The 14,341-nt window shown below is 37.9% G+C and overlaps 3 protein-coding genes and 1 pseudogene across 7 annotated transcripts; 2 read left to right on the top strand and 2 right to left on the bottom strand.

Annotated features, from left to right (window-relative positions):
- The first annotated feature begins 204 nt into the window (after positions 1-204).
- On the top strand, positions 205-1,464 carry LOC111011138 (transcription termination factor MTERF6, chloroplastic/mitochondrial pseudogene; annotated as a pseudogene).
- A 625-nt stretch (positions 1,465-2,089) lies between these two features.
- Positions 2,090-3,093, bottom strand: LOC111011137 (protein VACUOLELESS GAMETOPHYTES). The gene has a single exon (XM_022284781.2). It carries the CDS (start codon positions 3,031-3,033, stop codon positions 2,314-2,316), a length of 720 nt encoding a protein of 239 aa, XP_022140473.1. The 5' UTR covers positions 3,034-3,093; the 3' UTR covers positions 2,090-2,313.
- Positions 3,094-4,965: 1,872 nt separating this feature from the next.
- FRS9 (FAR1-related sequence 9) lies at positions 4,966-9,065 on the top strand. Of its 5 annotated transcripts, none has more exons than XM_022284780.2 (3): positions 4,966-7,064; positions 7,345-7,412; positions 8,003-8,137. In XM_022284780.2, the coding sequence occupies exons 1-2, from the start codon at positions 5,583-5,585 to the stop codon at positions 7,381-7,383; spliced, it is 1,521 nt and encodes a 506-aa protein (XP_022140472.1). In that variant the 5' UTR covers positions 4,966-5,582; the 3' UTR covers positions 7,384-7,412; positions 8,003-8,137. The 5 variants fall into 5 exon arrangements, 4 of the variants coding, with proteins under 4 accessions (XP_022140472.1, XP_087976960.1, XP_022140471.1 ...); XM_088120834.1 differs by having other exon boundaries at positions 7,345-7,418; XR_002601408.2 differs by lacking the exon at positions 7,345-7,412 and adding an exon at positions 8,642-9,065 and having other exon boundaries at positions 4,989-7,064; positions 8,003-8,351.
- Positions 9,066-11,613: 2,548 nt separating this feature from the next.
- Positions 11,614-14,250, bottom strand: LOC111011297 (3-hydroxy-3-methylglutaryl coenzyme A reductase). The gene is made up of 3 exons (XM_022285005.2): positions 12,927-14,250; positions 12,381-12,727; positions 11,614-12,236 (listed from the first exon to the last, which is right to left on the bottom strand). Exons 1-3 carry the CDS (start codon positions 14,110-14,112, stop codon positions 11,991-11,993), a joined length of 1,779 nt encoding a protein of 592 aa, XP_022140697.1. The 5' UTR covers positions 14,113-14,250; the 3' UTR covers positions 11,614-11,990.
- Positions 14,251-14,341: the final 91 nt, after the last annotated feature.

Below are 14,341 nucleotides of genomic sequence, written 5' to 3'. Positions count from 1 at the left end.
TACCTATTTTAATTTTAACAAGTTTATAACTCGAAATAATATATTTATTAAATGGTTTATAAGGTTATTAAACATTTTAAAGTTTCAAATTAAAATTTAAAAGCAGTTGCTTTGTTTTTGCTCCCCTTCGAATTACAGTTGCAGAATTTGCATTTTCATGAAGATTTTTCCACTGTTCTCCATTCATTTTCTTGGCATTAATTTCTATTGAATGCGAAGAAAGAAGTCAATTCAATCTCTTCTTTCTGCAGCTACGCCTTATGGCGCCATTTCCCCCTTGGCTTTTCTCTATATTTCAGCGCCGGCCAACATGGTAGCAGTAGTATTCTATGGTTCTTCCGGAGTAATGGTTTCGACGACAGAAGCATCCATGAAATGTTCAGAAAGTGCAGACGACTTGAAGGTACGCATAACGAAACCGCCTCTGAAAATTGGGCTTTTACTTGAAAAACATTGGAATTCAAGAGAGGAAGCTCCGCAACATGGTTTCCAAGTACCCTAAAATTCTTACTATATGTCTGAACGGGAAGCTTGTTCTTATGGTCGAGTGCCTTGCAACTCTCGGTAATAAACCCCATGAAGTTGCTTCGGCCATTGCCAAATTTCCTTACGTGCTTTTTCACAGCATGGAAGAGAAGTTGTGCCCGCTTTTGGCTTTCTTTCAGGCATTGAATATCCCTGAGAAGCAGCTTGGCAAGATGATTTTACTCAACCCCAGGCTCGTTAGCTACAGCATTGTGCCGAAGCTTACTGAGATTGTGGACTTTCTTGCTAGTTTTGGCCTTGATAAGGAAGGGATGATTGGCAAAGTTTTGGTAAAATATCCATTTCTTATGGGTTATAGTGTGGATAAAAGGCTACGTCCGACGTTAGAGTTTCTGAAATCTATAGGATTGAAGGATATAGATCTTCAAGCAGTTGCAGTTGGCTACCCTGAAGTTCTATGTAGGGATGCTAACAAAGTTCTGAGACCTAATTTTGATTTCCTGAAGAACTGTGGCTTTCGAGATGCGCAGATAGTAGCTCTGGTGTCTGGTTACCCGCCTATTTTGATTAAGAGCATTAAGTATTTTTTAGAACCGCGGATCAAATTCTTGATAGAAGTTATGGGGAGGAGAATTGAAGAGGTTGCCGGTTATCCAGACTTCTTTCGGCATGGTTTGAAGAAGAGGCTAGAGTTGGGGCACAAAATTTTGGAACGAAACAATATTGACTGTAGTTTGAGTGAAATGCTGGACTGTAATCAATAATCATAAGAAATTTTTAATTTAGTCTGTTAGATTGCCATTCTAAAGGTTATACAATATCATCATGATTCTCCCCATCCCCCTCCCTTATTCTGAATCAAATTAGCTTAATTACGCTATGTAGTTTGATTTTATGATGAGAATTAATTCAATCACTCTATAGTACCATATGTTTCCTGGATGAGGAAATTATGAAGCTCCAGCAGTTGGTTGGACAGTTAGGTACTCTCAAATTGAGCTTTATATGAGCCTCATTCTGCCCGTACTGATTTTTCTTTCTTTCCTTCCTATTTTCCTAATAGTTACATATTTAGATTATTGGTCTCATCTAAGCTTGGAGAGCACAATCATATAGTTGGAACTCTGTCTTCTCCTCTGATCGATCAGTTCGAACATGGGATTTTTGAATACTGGTTGCACGAGTTATCACGTTCATTTCAGGCATTTAAGCAGATATGTCTGTTGATCAAGTTATTGTTATGTATAGAATCCATAATGGTTGGTTCTTTGGACACTATCTCTTCTTTGTGGTGTATAAAGAAAATGTATCAAAGGGCAACTATCTTTCAGTTCCGTTCTTGCTCTATTGTTGCCTTCAAATTGTTTAGACCCTACTACTCTTACGAATATATTTTTGGCTGCTGAGTTGTTATATGGAGTTATTAGAAGTTTTCCCTACGGAGAAGAAATGTTTTTAAATGTGACCAAGATGTAGTCTAGACTTCAGCTGTTCTTGATTCTACTCCCCCGGGCAGGAATAGAGAGAATATGCTTGAAAGTTATAGTAGTTCCTATTCTTCTGCATTGAACAGAATTTTGGTTACTTGATTCTGCACTTTCCCTTTTCACCCTGGCAACAGCCATTTTTCTCAGTAATTTTATTTGCATACACACACAACGCAGTATTTACACTGAGGCTAATGCATGAATAGGCATAGCATATATCACTCACACAGGCAATTATTGGGCCCAAAGATCCTAACCTATATACACTACTCGTAATTTACAAACGGAATAGAGGATACACGACAGCCAACATTAGCATGATTATTTGTCTTCCCTTATTTTACATGGATACGATGCCACCAATTACAGCAGCTATTATGGCTGAAGGGTCCCCCAGGATGGCGGAGATAATGGCACGAACAGCACTACCGGCCATCTGACCACACTTCTTGACTGTTCCTCTTGCGCCAGGATGGTTTTGCAGTGATCCCTTGAGGCTTGGAATGGTAGTATGCATTTGCCTAATCTTATTCTTATCTACTTTGAAATACATGGCTTGCCAGCTTTCCACCAGCAGCTCCTTCACACATGACAGATGAAGGTTATAGGTCTTACACTGCGACCTGTATGACCAACCGAGTCCCTTGCCTCCACAGCTGTGGCACGAGCTTGAGAGCTTGTGACACAGGTATAGATTGTGTTTCCCATCATCAAGGACTTGTGGGAGGTTTGCACAACAAGGGTGGAGATCAAAGTCACAACCCTTGCAGTGGTACACAAATCCATGAACATAAGTTCTACACGCATCGCATACTCGCATTCCTTTGCCCGGGGGATAATAGTATAGTTTAAATTCACATTTTTCATAGAAAGGATGGGTGATTCTGGAAGCACCAGTGGCACAAACCTTGTGCAGGTTGAATCCACATTGCTGGCACTTGTATTTGTAGCCAATGCCAGCTTCTTTGCACCCATCACAGTTGTAGGGGATCTCTGTGTACTCAAGCCTCAGCTTGTGTCGCGGGTGGACCGGGTGAGTTATCTCTTTCTCAATCTTCATGTATTTTGTTCGTTTTTTTTTACTGTTTTTGTGCTTTTCTTCATATATTCACCTTGCAATGACAGATTGTATTTATAAGGAAGTGAATCGGGGGGCTAAGAGATCATCATGATTGGCTTCTTCTGGAATACCTTACAGGTAGATGCTTTGCTTAGCCTTTACGAGCAGAGAATATCTTTATTCAGTTGACATAAGAAATAATTGGTGGGGTTCCAATAAAGCTTTGTATAGAATCAGATACCATCGAAGTATATCTTAAACACATATCTAATGCATCTTAGTAGATCAATATATTCAACACTATATATAGGATTCAAAGTTTTAGCCAACTCTGCCAATTGCTTAATCAACTCTCTGTTCTTGGGAATATGAAGGTATTCTCAAGTTAACTCTCTCTCTCTAGTCTGAATTATTATTTTGTGGATCACAGTGAGCTCCTTTCTTTCTTATTGTTTGAGAAACATTAAAAAGAAAAAGGAAAAAAAAAATCGAAGGATTTTCCCGAAGAACATCGTACGCATCGAGTGAGTGATAGTGGGAAGGAGACTACAATTATTGCTCATTGTTTCAGGGAATGTTTATTGTTATTAACAGGAATGCCATGAAAGGGAAGGGACTGTTGCTGCTCTTCTCCTTAATATTTAAGGCAAATAAAGGCAGCAGTGCCCCAAAGAATCTGAATTACCCAAAGAAAACGAGCTGTCATGTTCAACTGTTTTTGGATTCTAACATTTCCTTGTCAAAACAAAAGGATTGAGCAAGTAGATGGGTGGATTCATCAGTTAGGTTTTGGTGCCTTCCGTAAACAAAACAAAAAGGATGAGAATCTCACTAACTTTTTTTTATTTTTCTTGCAGATACACACATTTCTGGATTGCTCCACTGCTATTATTCAGTTGGTTTGTTGATACTTTTGAATTCTTAGAGCTTGTTTGATATGTAACTTGCTAATTATTTTCAAGAATTGCTCTTTAAAGTATAGTTTATTTGCTAGTTTGTGAGAAAAAAGAGGAATTAAAGATTCAACTGGATACTTATGCCTTTGAAACTACTTGGATGATTAAGAAGCCAATAATTTATAATTTGATATGGTTTTTGTCAAGAGAGAATCTAAGATGTAACAAATGTTATATTTGATTAGAATGCTAAGATTTGACGTTTATTGATAAGACCAGATTGAGTGTTGGGTTGAAGAACCCTTCCCTATCCTAGAAAATAAGTTCTCAAAAGTATTGACATTTTTCCATCGTCCACTTTACAACAAATTGAATGAAATCTGGTACAAAGAAGTGAACACTTTGTTGATGAACGAAGCTTTGTGCCTCACATCTCGAACTTTTCTTCTCTTCTTTTGTATGTTTAGTCCTGCTTTTCATTATGTTTTATAGAGACTTAAAAATTTTCTCTAAGAATGAACATATAAAGATGACTAGTGTATAGCAAACAAGGAAATGAAGGACAAGACTACTCCAATGAGATATAGATTATGTTTAGGTGGGTCAAGTCTTTATTCTCTTGGGACAAGGGAACAACCAAATGCTTAATAAATTCTTAATAAAAATTTATATTTTAATTGAAAAGTTTGTCAAATAAAATAACAACTCAATAGAGTTAAAAAGAAAGCTTCATTCATCCAAATTAATCTTCTGATGGCACATTTGAAATAAATATAATTTAAGAACTCAATAAATACAGCTGAGAAAATTAATTAATCTCTGTATAGTCAATTATTGCTTAATCGTAATAATTAACAAGTAAAGTAATAGATAGACAATTAGCAATAGTAGATTAATAATTAATAGTTCAGCTGGTTATTATTATTATTATTATTATTTATTTTTTAGTTCAGTTCAGCTAGTTATTAATTAAAGGTTAAAAGTTAAAACTTGGAATCTCGCCGTATTTTGAATGCTGTATATTCTAAAAAAAAAGGAAATCATATTATGATTATTAATTAATAAATATTGGAAAATTTGCAAAAACTACCTTAAGATCGCGGGGCACGTGCATAGATGTCACGTTGATGTAGTATTGGGCCTGGCACGTGTAAGATTAGGCCCAGTTGAAAAACAAAACAAACTGCCACGAAAAAAATAATAATAATAAACAACGGAAGTGGCAGCGATCGGAACCCTAGAAAAATCCGGCGAAGGGAATAGTCGATCATCACTATCAAATTCACTGGTACTTCCCGCCCCTCCGAGCGAGCGACCTTTTTGATCGGAAATTTACGCAGCTGGTTTTACTCTTACGAATTAAGGATTGGAAATTTTCTCCCCTCTATCCATTTACCCCAATTTGTTTCAATTTCTTCTTTGATGTTTTGAGCTTCAGCTGTAAAATGCTTCTGGTTTTGCGAATTTCACTTTCTTTTCAGATAGGGGAAGTTTAGGACTCTCAATTGATTCCAAAATCGAAAATTGAAGATTGTACACTGATGGAAAGCCGCGGTTATATCTCTCGAAGGAATTTGAGGGAGATGGAAGTCCTTTAGGAAACCTCTCACAATCATCTTGGAGTTCCCTCCTCCCCTCTTCAATTTCTAAGAAATGAGCAGTGGCCGGCAGCGGACCCATGGGGTTGGGGTTCAGCATGTTCTGGACTATCTGAAACGAGCGCAGGCTGAGAATCCTGCGTTTTATTATGCAGTTCAGGGCGACGATGATCACTCTGGGGGGAATATATTTTGGGCGGATTCATCGTCTAGAATGAATTATACTTACTTTGGCGACACCGTTGTACTGGATACAACATTTAGAACAAACCAGTTTAGGGTGCCTCTTGCTGCCTTTACAGGGTTTAATCATCATGGTCAGCCAGTGTTGTTTGGATGTGCATTAGTTCTTTATGAGTCTGAATCCTCATTCATTTGGCTTTTCCAAACTTGGCTTCAAGCTATGGCTGGACGCCAACCAATTTCTATTACCACTGACCCAGATAGGCTTATTCAAGTTGCTGTTGCACAGGTTCTTCCAGGAACCCGCCATCGTTTTTGCAAGTGGGCTATATTCAGAGAAACACAGGAGAAGTTGTCTCATCTCTGTCAATCTCATCCTACTTTTGAAACTGAATTTAAAAAATGTGTGAATGAGGCTGAGACAATTGACGAATTTGAGTCCTGTTGGGCATCCCTTCTGAATAGATATTACATTATGGATAATGAATGGCTTCAGTTAATGTATAGTGCTCGACAACAGTGGGTACCCGTTTACATGAGAGACACTTTTTTTGGAGAATTGTCAATAAATGAGAGCTATAAAAGTTTGAATTTGTTCTTTGATGGATATGTTACTGCATCCACCACAATACAGATGTTGGTTAGACAGTATGAGAAGGCTATGGCAAGCTGGCATGAAAAAGAATTAAAAGCTGATTACGATACAATTAACTCGCTGCCAGTTTTGAAGACACCATCCCCTATGGAAAAACAAGCTGCAGATCTATATACGAGGAGGATATTCAGGAAGTTCCAAGAGGAATTGGTAGAAACTCTTGCCAATCCTGCAACCAAAATTGATGATACAGGAACAGTTGCCACTTACAGAGTGGCGAAATTTGGGGAAGACCATAAAGCACATGCTGTTAGTTATAATTCGTTTGAGATGAAAGCTAACTGCAGCTGTCAACTTTTTGAATATTCAGGAATAATTTGCAGGCATGTATTAGCAGTTTTTAGGGCAAAAAACGTTCTTACACTTCCTTCACAATATGTATTGAAACGGTGGACCAGAAATGCCAGAAATGGATCTGCAATAGATGACCATAATTCTGAATTACCCAATGAATGTGGAGATTCTACGAGTGTTAGGTATAACAATCTTCGCCAAGAAGCAATCAGATATGTTGAGGAAGGGGCAAAGTCAATTCATAGTTATAATGTGGCTATGGATGCTTTAAAAGAGGCCTCTAGAAAGGTGGCTGCTGTGAAGAATCGGAGCCCTGGAGCTTCAAATGGCGATATTATGGCCAATGGAGGTGTTGGAGCATTGGTTGCAACAGAAGAGGATCAGACAGCAACCTATCAGTCTGTGGTTAGTCTCTTTAGTTTGCAGTCCTTAAACCACTGAATTATTTCGTTATTTATAAATGACCCCCCCCCCCGTTCTCTCCTGTACCTGAGTGATTTAGATTTTTAAACCCAAGAATTGAGAACTGTTTTTAAAAGACATCTAAAGCAGTAGAGTCACATACTAAATTTCTTGAGTTCTTGATTACAAAATGTTGTAGTGTTGGGTGGTAGTCTTTGAGTTTGAATTGGATGAACATGGAGAGTTTGGAGATTCGTTAGCTAATATTTATGATAATTCTTAGGTTTGGATCGCATTCCTTTCCCTTTTCATCTTTTGCTGACGTGCTCCTCCACGCACATATTCCAATAGGTATTGGTAGGTTCTTGTAATCAAAATCAAATTCTTATTCCTTCTTCCGTACTTCATTAATTTTTTTAGGGAGAAACCAAACTTTCTATCAAGAAAAGTACAATTGACCTCTTATGCTAGTTTCTAATATAACTATTGCCCTTCAACCAATATTTGGGCTGCTTCTTTCACCATATTTTAAATTTTAACTTAATTGTTTGAGGCATCTGTTGTGCTGTTTCTCTATGCATTTGTTTAAGGTGAATTAATCAGAAGATTATACTCTTACTATCTCTTGCTCGAGGTTGGAGAGAGTCAACAGATTTGTTAAGCTTTCAGTTAATTAGTTTAAGGTTGTTGGCAGTCATGTGGTCGTTTCTTGTTAGTGAATTAGCTGCTCTGAGTTGTACAAATCAGAGCTAACTGTTCGTATCTGTGCAGTTTTAATATCTAATTTTCTCTCTGAGCTTGTGAAGAGAAAGAGCTAGACATAGCCCTATCGTCTTTTTTCTTGGTAAAAAAGAGAGAAAGAAACACCAAGAAGATAATGAAGTTTGAGGACATAATGCACTTTCTTATTTGTTCTCTGTTTCTGTTGTTTCTTTTCCCAGGAACAGAAGGAGAAGAAAATTCGCGAACTGTCCACCGAGTTGGAAAAAACAAATCAACGTTGTGAAGTGTACAGAGCAAATCTTCTAGCTGTTCTGAGAGATATGGAAGATCAGAAGTTAAAGTTATCAGTGAAGGTCCAAAATGCGAGGCTTAGTTTGAAAGAATGAATGATCATATAACATACAGGAACAAGCAATTCCCCTCCCTATCATTGCCGTCCTCCTTTTGACTTAAGACCATCCTTCCATTGTGTTCAGCTTTTTAATGGTCTTCCTTCTAATGATGGGGAACTGACAGAACGGGTGACCAATGGCATTGAAAGGAACGGCTGAGGGTGTCAACTGCCATGTAAGTGTTCTCAAAATTCTGAATTTTTCCTGAGTGTTGTTATAGAAAACATGCTATGCTAGAGCTGATATCCCACTGTGTGAGTTACAAAGTGGTAGTTGGATCTAGGATGAACTATTATGAACATCTGGCATTGAAGGCTGATATTGACCTAGACTAGGATAATGAAGATGAATGCTGTTGAAAACTGATGACTCAAAAAACTCTTGTTTGAGTGGTTCTTGTAAAGTAATAGAATGTATTGTTTAATGTTTTTGAATTTTCAAGTAATACCATCATCTAATATGCAGTTAGGTCCCATGAAAGTTGAATTATCCTGAAGGTGAAATCAGAAGGTAACTAGTTTTATCTTTTCCATTAAACTCTAGCCAAGATTAAGGATGAGTGAATTTAATCAAACACTCTAATTCAAGACACTAATGTCTAATTACATCTAATTACATCATAATATTTATTAAATTTGAATGAGTGATAATCCAAAATTTGAAACTCTTTAAAACTTCAGAGTTAATATAGAATGTTTTGAATTTCAAGAATGGAGAAGTTTAAGGACTAAAACTATAACTTAGAACTTTTTTTATTTGGGGTAAGTGTATGAGTTACCCTCGCAACCAAAATTTAGTCAGATCAAGCAGTTGTCTTGTGAGATTAGTTCGGGTGTGTACAAACTGGTTCAGACATTCATTGATATATATAGGATTTAATATTCTATGAGTTACCCTAGCAATCAAATTTAGTAGGATCAAATAGTTGTCTTGTGAGATTAACCTAGGTTTTGACAAGTTGGTTCGGACACTCACTGAGATATATATATATTATTATTGTGTATTAAGAACGTTGTGAATTACACATTCAAATAAGACGTGGAATAATGATATTTGTAATTTAAAGTGGAGAAATTGGAATTGATGATGAACACTTCAAAATATTATTTGGTATTTATTTGTGATAAAATAACTATATTAAAAGTTTTCAATATGGTCAGAAAATTTGTGTTTGAATTATTATGTTTCCTTCCACTACCACTTGCCGTACGACAATATCCATTCAAGTTCATATCCTTTTACAAAGGTAGGCAATTCAAAATTAGGATATTCCTCATATCTCAATGGTAAAATGAGGCCTTTTGGGGGCAAAAAAAAAAAAGATCCTTCTAAAAGTATTTTTTATATTAATTTTCAAACCTATTTTTAGTAAATTAAAGATGTTACGCTCATGACTTTAGATGTTAGAACAAGTTTAATTATTTGAATAACTGGGTTGAAAACATATTAAAATGAAAAAAGAGAAATAGCATTTTTTTAATAAAATAATTCACTATATATATTTTTAGTACTCAATCATTTCTTTGAATGTTAGCTTTTACAGTCAATTTTGAGGTACACTAAATTTCTAACCTTATACGCTATCAAGTGACAGTGACACTTCCAACAATCAAAAGGTTCAAAATGGTGATGTTGCTATAATGACGTGCTGCCAATAGTATTAAACTTTTAGGCAAAAAAAATTTTGATTTTCGACTTCTAAGTAGAAAATTACAACTTTTTGTGATCTTTCTACATAATATACTATTATTAACAAGTGCCGATGGTATTGACAGCATTTCTACTTTCTATAAGTATGCAACTTTATTTCAAACATATATTATAATGAAGCTATTCTTTTGTTTGAATGTTTAGTTCCAATATTGTGGGCAATGAAGAAGTACAAATTGTCATAAATGTCCTATTAACATAATAATTCATAAATCTGATATAATTTTAAAACATTATAAATGTGGTTTTTCTAATTAAAGTTCCATCAACGATGAACTTTTAACTCAATTCTCGACTATAAATTCTTACATGGAATAGTAGAAGTGGGGATAATTCTACTTAAATAATGTTAGGGTTGTAAACATCGTAAATTCAACGTATATTTGACAAAGATTTTTTTTCTTTATAATTAGAAGTCTGGAGTTTTCTACAAAACCTCTACTATAATATATAACAAATAGATGATAAATCTCAAGGTCACTTTGATACTTGAATCAATCCAAACGTTGAAGTGTTTATCTAGTAATATTTAAAATTATTACTTAGGGGTGCTTAGATAATAAAGCATATTGGACAAAGAGTTGGAGGTGCTAAATCTTGACTAATTCACTCATGGTTATGGATGAGCAATTCAAAGAGTTTGGGCAATTCAATCATTTATTTTTCCAAAATAGAGAAATTGAACTTTGGAAAATTTGAAACCAATTTCAATCACTTTCTTTAAGGTTAAATTCAAACACAATAATGCACCAAATAAAAGATATTAATGGAAGGTAAGCAAATTGAGACCTTGAATTAGTTGGATGACAAAGGTCTTGAAGACTAATGACAAATGTACTAAAATTTAGAAAGAAAAACTAGTAGCGAAATACACGATGCAAATGACTTTTTCAAAATCTAATGACTTAATTTAGACTAAAACTCTCCCCTAGTTGCTTCAAAATCTCAACCAAATAAGGATTATGCTTGCGTGCACACTCATTTCAATAGTCCGGATTTTGGGTGCAGGTGTACAGAGCCTAGTTTTAAATTACATTATTTGGATATGTTCTATAAGTTGTACTACTTTGTTCTTGACTTCTAAAAATGTTACTAATTTATGATTTTTTTTAAATAGTTTGGATTCACATTTTAGTTCATATTAAGCATTGCTCGGTCTATCTTTTATATAATTTTAAAATTTTAAACCTCTCTTAATAAATAATAGTTTATATTCAAATACTTGCATCATTATTTTTAACTAGAGGGGATAGAGAGGGTGAGAGAGAAATCTATTTTCAATTTAGTTATTATACTTTCATTATAAACTTTTCAATTCTTGCTAATTACCCACTCGAACAATATATATCCTCAATCAAAAGACGGATCTCTAACTATTTGTAGTTAGGTAGAACTCAATAAAAGAGAGAGAGAGATTGGTTCGGTATGGTGTAAGGCTTAACACATGAGGACTTTGTTCAAAACATGAGCTGTTTGCCGTCCCCTCCACACCACACGACACGTCTCCCTTTTCCTTTTTTAAGGAAATTACGAGTGTTTGTTTGTTTCAAACTTAAACTTTCCAATTTTCAACGCAACACATTCTAAAAATTAACCACCATCTCTCTCTAAAACTTGGAACCAATCAATTTGACTCGGTCCTTTAAAAAATGCCAAACAAACAAATTTCACAACTCAAATACACGCATTTGCATACATACACAAACCACAACACAACAAACAATCCATCCTCATCACACATAAATCTTGCCACATTGTAACACTAAACAACTTCCTCATCACATCACACAATTACATAATTCCAGTTACACTTGTTTCAACTTTGAATGAAAGAAAATAAAGAAGATCAGATCAACAAACAAACCTACATATATAGATATAGTATTCATTTAGAAGTAAAAGAAAAAACTAAAAGTACAAAGGGTTTCATTTCAACCTTCTTGTTCTTTGCTTGAAACTGTGTTTGGGTGGGTGGTGTTCGTTTCCCAAGTTCCACGGGCGTGTTTGTTTTTGGTCCATCCATTGATTCAAAACTCACTGCTGCTTTGCCACCGGTCTTGTGGAACAGATGCCTTGAAAAAAAGGTGGACTCTTTTGAGTCTTCTTATGAGGAAGAAGAGTTACTGACATCTCTACTTGATCTATTGTACTTCATATGACTCCTCACTAGCTGCCCTGCTGAAATTGCAGACATGAGAGACAGCTCCCCTGCAAGAACAGAGCCCGCTACAATGGTGGCCAACAGCCTCGCGTTAGATCCTGGGGCTTCTCTGTTTGCCCCTTTGACCCCAAGTAGGTTCAAGCATGCTGACTGAGAAGCAAGCTGGGTCCCTCCTCCAACTGTACCCACCTGCATTTAACAATGAATTTATGGCAACGTGAGGTCCAGAGCTTTCAGTTTCACCCCCATCATAATGGCTGCTAAATTAATGACCTAGAGTCTAGACAATACTGCAATGAAGATGAGTTTTCAATCAAATTTAAAGTAATTCACCTCGATGGAAGGCATGGAGACGGAGACGTGGAGATCCTCGCCATCATTCACGGCTTCCATCATTGTGATACAGTGAGAACTCTCTACGTTCTGTGCGGGATCTTGCCCCGTTGCGATGTAGATGGCTGAAACGATGTTACTGGCGTGGGCGTTGAAGCCCCCAAGAGCTCCGGCCATGGCAGAACCAGCGAGGTTCTTGAGCATGTTGAGCTCAACTAAGGCTTGCACGTTGGTCTTGAGGACCTTCTTCACCACATCACCCTTAATTGTGACCTCGCAAACCACCGACTTACCACGTCCTTCGATCCAGTTCACAGCAGCAGGCTTCTTGTCCGAACAGAAGTTCCCTGATTTTACAACCCAACAAAAGTTTCCATGTTTAGTCGCTAAACTTAGTAGCAATAGTTTAAAATTAGTTCATGTTCGATGTTCCTACAAGATAAATTGCCCAGCAAGCAAATCATTACAGACTAAGAATCAATCTGCTACAAAATTTGCATGCTAAAAGTTCAGTACGAAATTAGGAGAGGGATTTTGGGCACTTACCAGAGATGCCAATTACATCCATGTCAGGGAAGTCGTTCTGGAGAAAATCCAAGACGTTCTGCACGCCTTTGGAGACCATATTCATGCCCATGGCGTCACCAGTACTGCAAGAGAATCTCATGTAGAGGTTCTTGCCGGCAATGGCGCATTTGATGTTCTGTAGCCTGGCAAATCTACTGGACTTGTTAAAAATAGAGGCCAGGGTATCGAAATTAGCCGGATCCTCCACATAGAACTTCAACTCCGCTGCTCTTTTGGCTGTAGCAAACCTCACAACCGGTGCTCTGGTCATCGCATCTCTCAGCAACACGCTGTTAGCCCCACCGGATAACAAAATCGCTTTGCAACCTCTGTTCGTACTCGCAACCAAACAACCCTCAGTTGTGGCCATTGGAACAGAGTACTCCTTCCCGTCTAACAACAGCGGCCCCGCGATTCCCACAGGAATCTGGACGTATCCAATAGGCATCTCGCAGCACTGCCCCAATATCGAACCGTAATCGAAGCCTTCCAAGGGAAGCCCCGAGAGCGACTTCCCCGTCATTCTCTGCAACGCCTCGCGGCGGATAGCGGCGGCTCGTCCACAATCGCCGAGCTTCGACTCGAGCGAATACGACGGCGTGGTCCCGGCCACGACGGATTTTACAACGTCTTCATCATCTTCCGTCAAATTGACGTGAACAGGAAGCGGATCCACCACTTTTGGGACCGAGGGTTTGGGAGAAGCCACAATCGGAGTCACAATTTGTGGAGGAATCGCGCAATCGAGCCCCGCACCACACGGACGTTTCCGAGCATCATCCTTAATCAAAACAACTTCATCATCGTCGTCAGCAGTCCACACATCGGCGGAAGGACGGAATACGGACTGAACAAAGTCGATCCCGAAGAAGGCGAGAAGGTAAATAAAGGAGGCGACAAACGCAATGATGGCGACCATTTCGGAGAGCGTGACGACATGGAGAGGAGTGGAGGAGCGAATCTTCTCACGCCACCGAGTGAGGAGAAAATAGACGACGGAGAAGAACAAGGTGAAGAAAGCGGCATTGGTGAAGTAAAGAGGGAGAGGCAGAACATCAGACGCCTTGGTAGCATCGTCGTCTTCCACCACCATCTTAACCTTGATGGAGGAGTCCGCGGCGGCGAATTTCTTCAGGGGAGAAGACCGGCGGCGGCGGGCGTCCATTGTTAGAAACAAAAACAGTGAAATCAAAAACGCCGGAGCCGAAGGGAAGGCGGAGGAGAGAGTTTATAATTAAGATTAAGCAGTTTTTTCTTCTCTCTCTCGCTCTCTGTGGAAATGGTTAAGTGAATTTTGAACGGCAAGGCGAGGATTGGGGCGTATTTATAGGGTTTTTCTGGTGGGAAAGAGGGGGGAAGTGGGACCCACCCGAACTGAAGACCTTGGCCAGCTC

This window comes from Momordica charantia (genome assembly GCF_013281855.1).
Source record: "Momordica charantia cultivar OHB3-1 chromosome 2 unlocalized genomic scaffold, Mcharantia_2.0 BLBB01000002.1, whole genome shotgun sequence".
Taxonomy (NCBI): domain Eukaryota; kingdom Viridiplantae; phylum Streptophyta; class Magnoliopsida; order Cucurbitales; family Cucurbitaceae; genus Momordica; species Momordica charantia.
This window is presented reverse-complemented; position numbering and strand designations above follow the sequence as displayed.

Bases quoted from the DNA above. Each gene is read 5' to 3' on its own strand.
- LOC111011137 (XM_022284781.2), bottom strand. From the start codon at position 3,033: ATGAAGATTGAGAAAGAGATAACTCACCCGGTCCACCCGCGACACAAG.
- FRS9 (XM_022284779.2), top strand. From the start codon at position 5,583: ATGAGCAGTGGCCGGCAGCGGACCCATGGGGTTGGGGTTCAGCATGTT. The intron at 7,065-8,002 runs GTTAGTCTCTTT...TTCTTTTCCCAG, and splicing joins CAGCAACCTATCAGTCTGTG to GAACAGAAGGAGAAGAAAAT.
- LOC111011297 (XM_022285005.2), bottom strand. From the start codon at position 14,112: ATGGACGCCCGCCGCCGCCGGTCTTCTCCCCTGAAGAAATTCGCCGCC. The intron at 12,728-12,926 runs GTAAGTGCCCAA...TTGTAAAATCAG, and splicing joins GGATGTAATTGGCATCTCTG to GGAACTTCTGTTCGGACAAG. The intron at 12,237-12,380 runs GTGAATTACTTT...TGTTAAATGCAG, and splicing joins TCTCCATGCCTTCCATCGAG to GTGGGTACAGTTGGAGGAGG.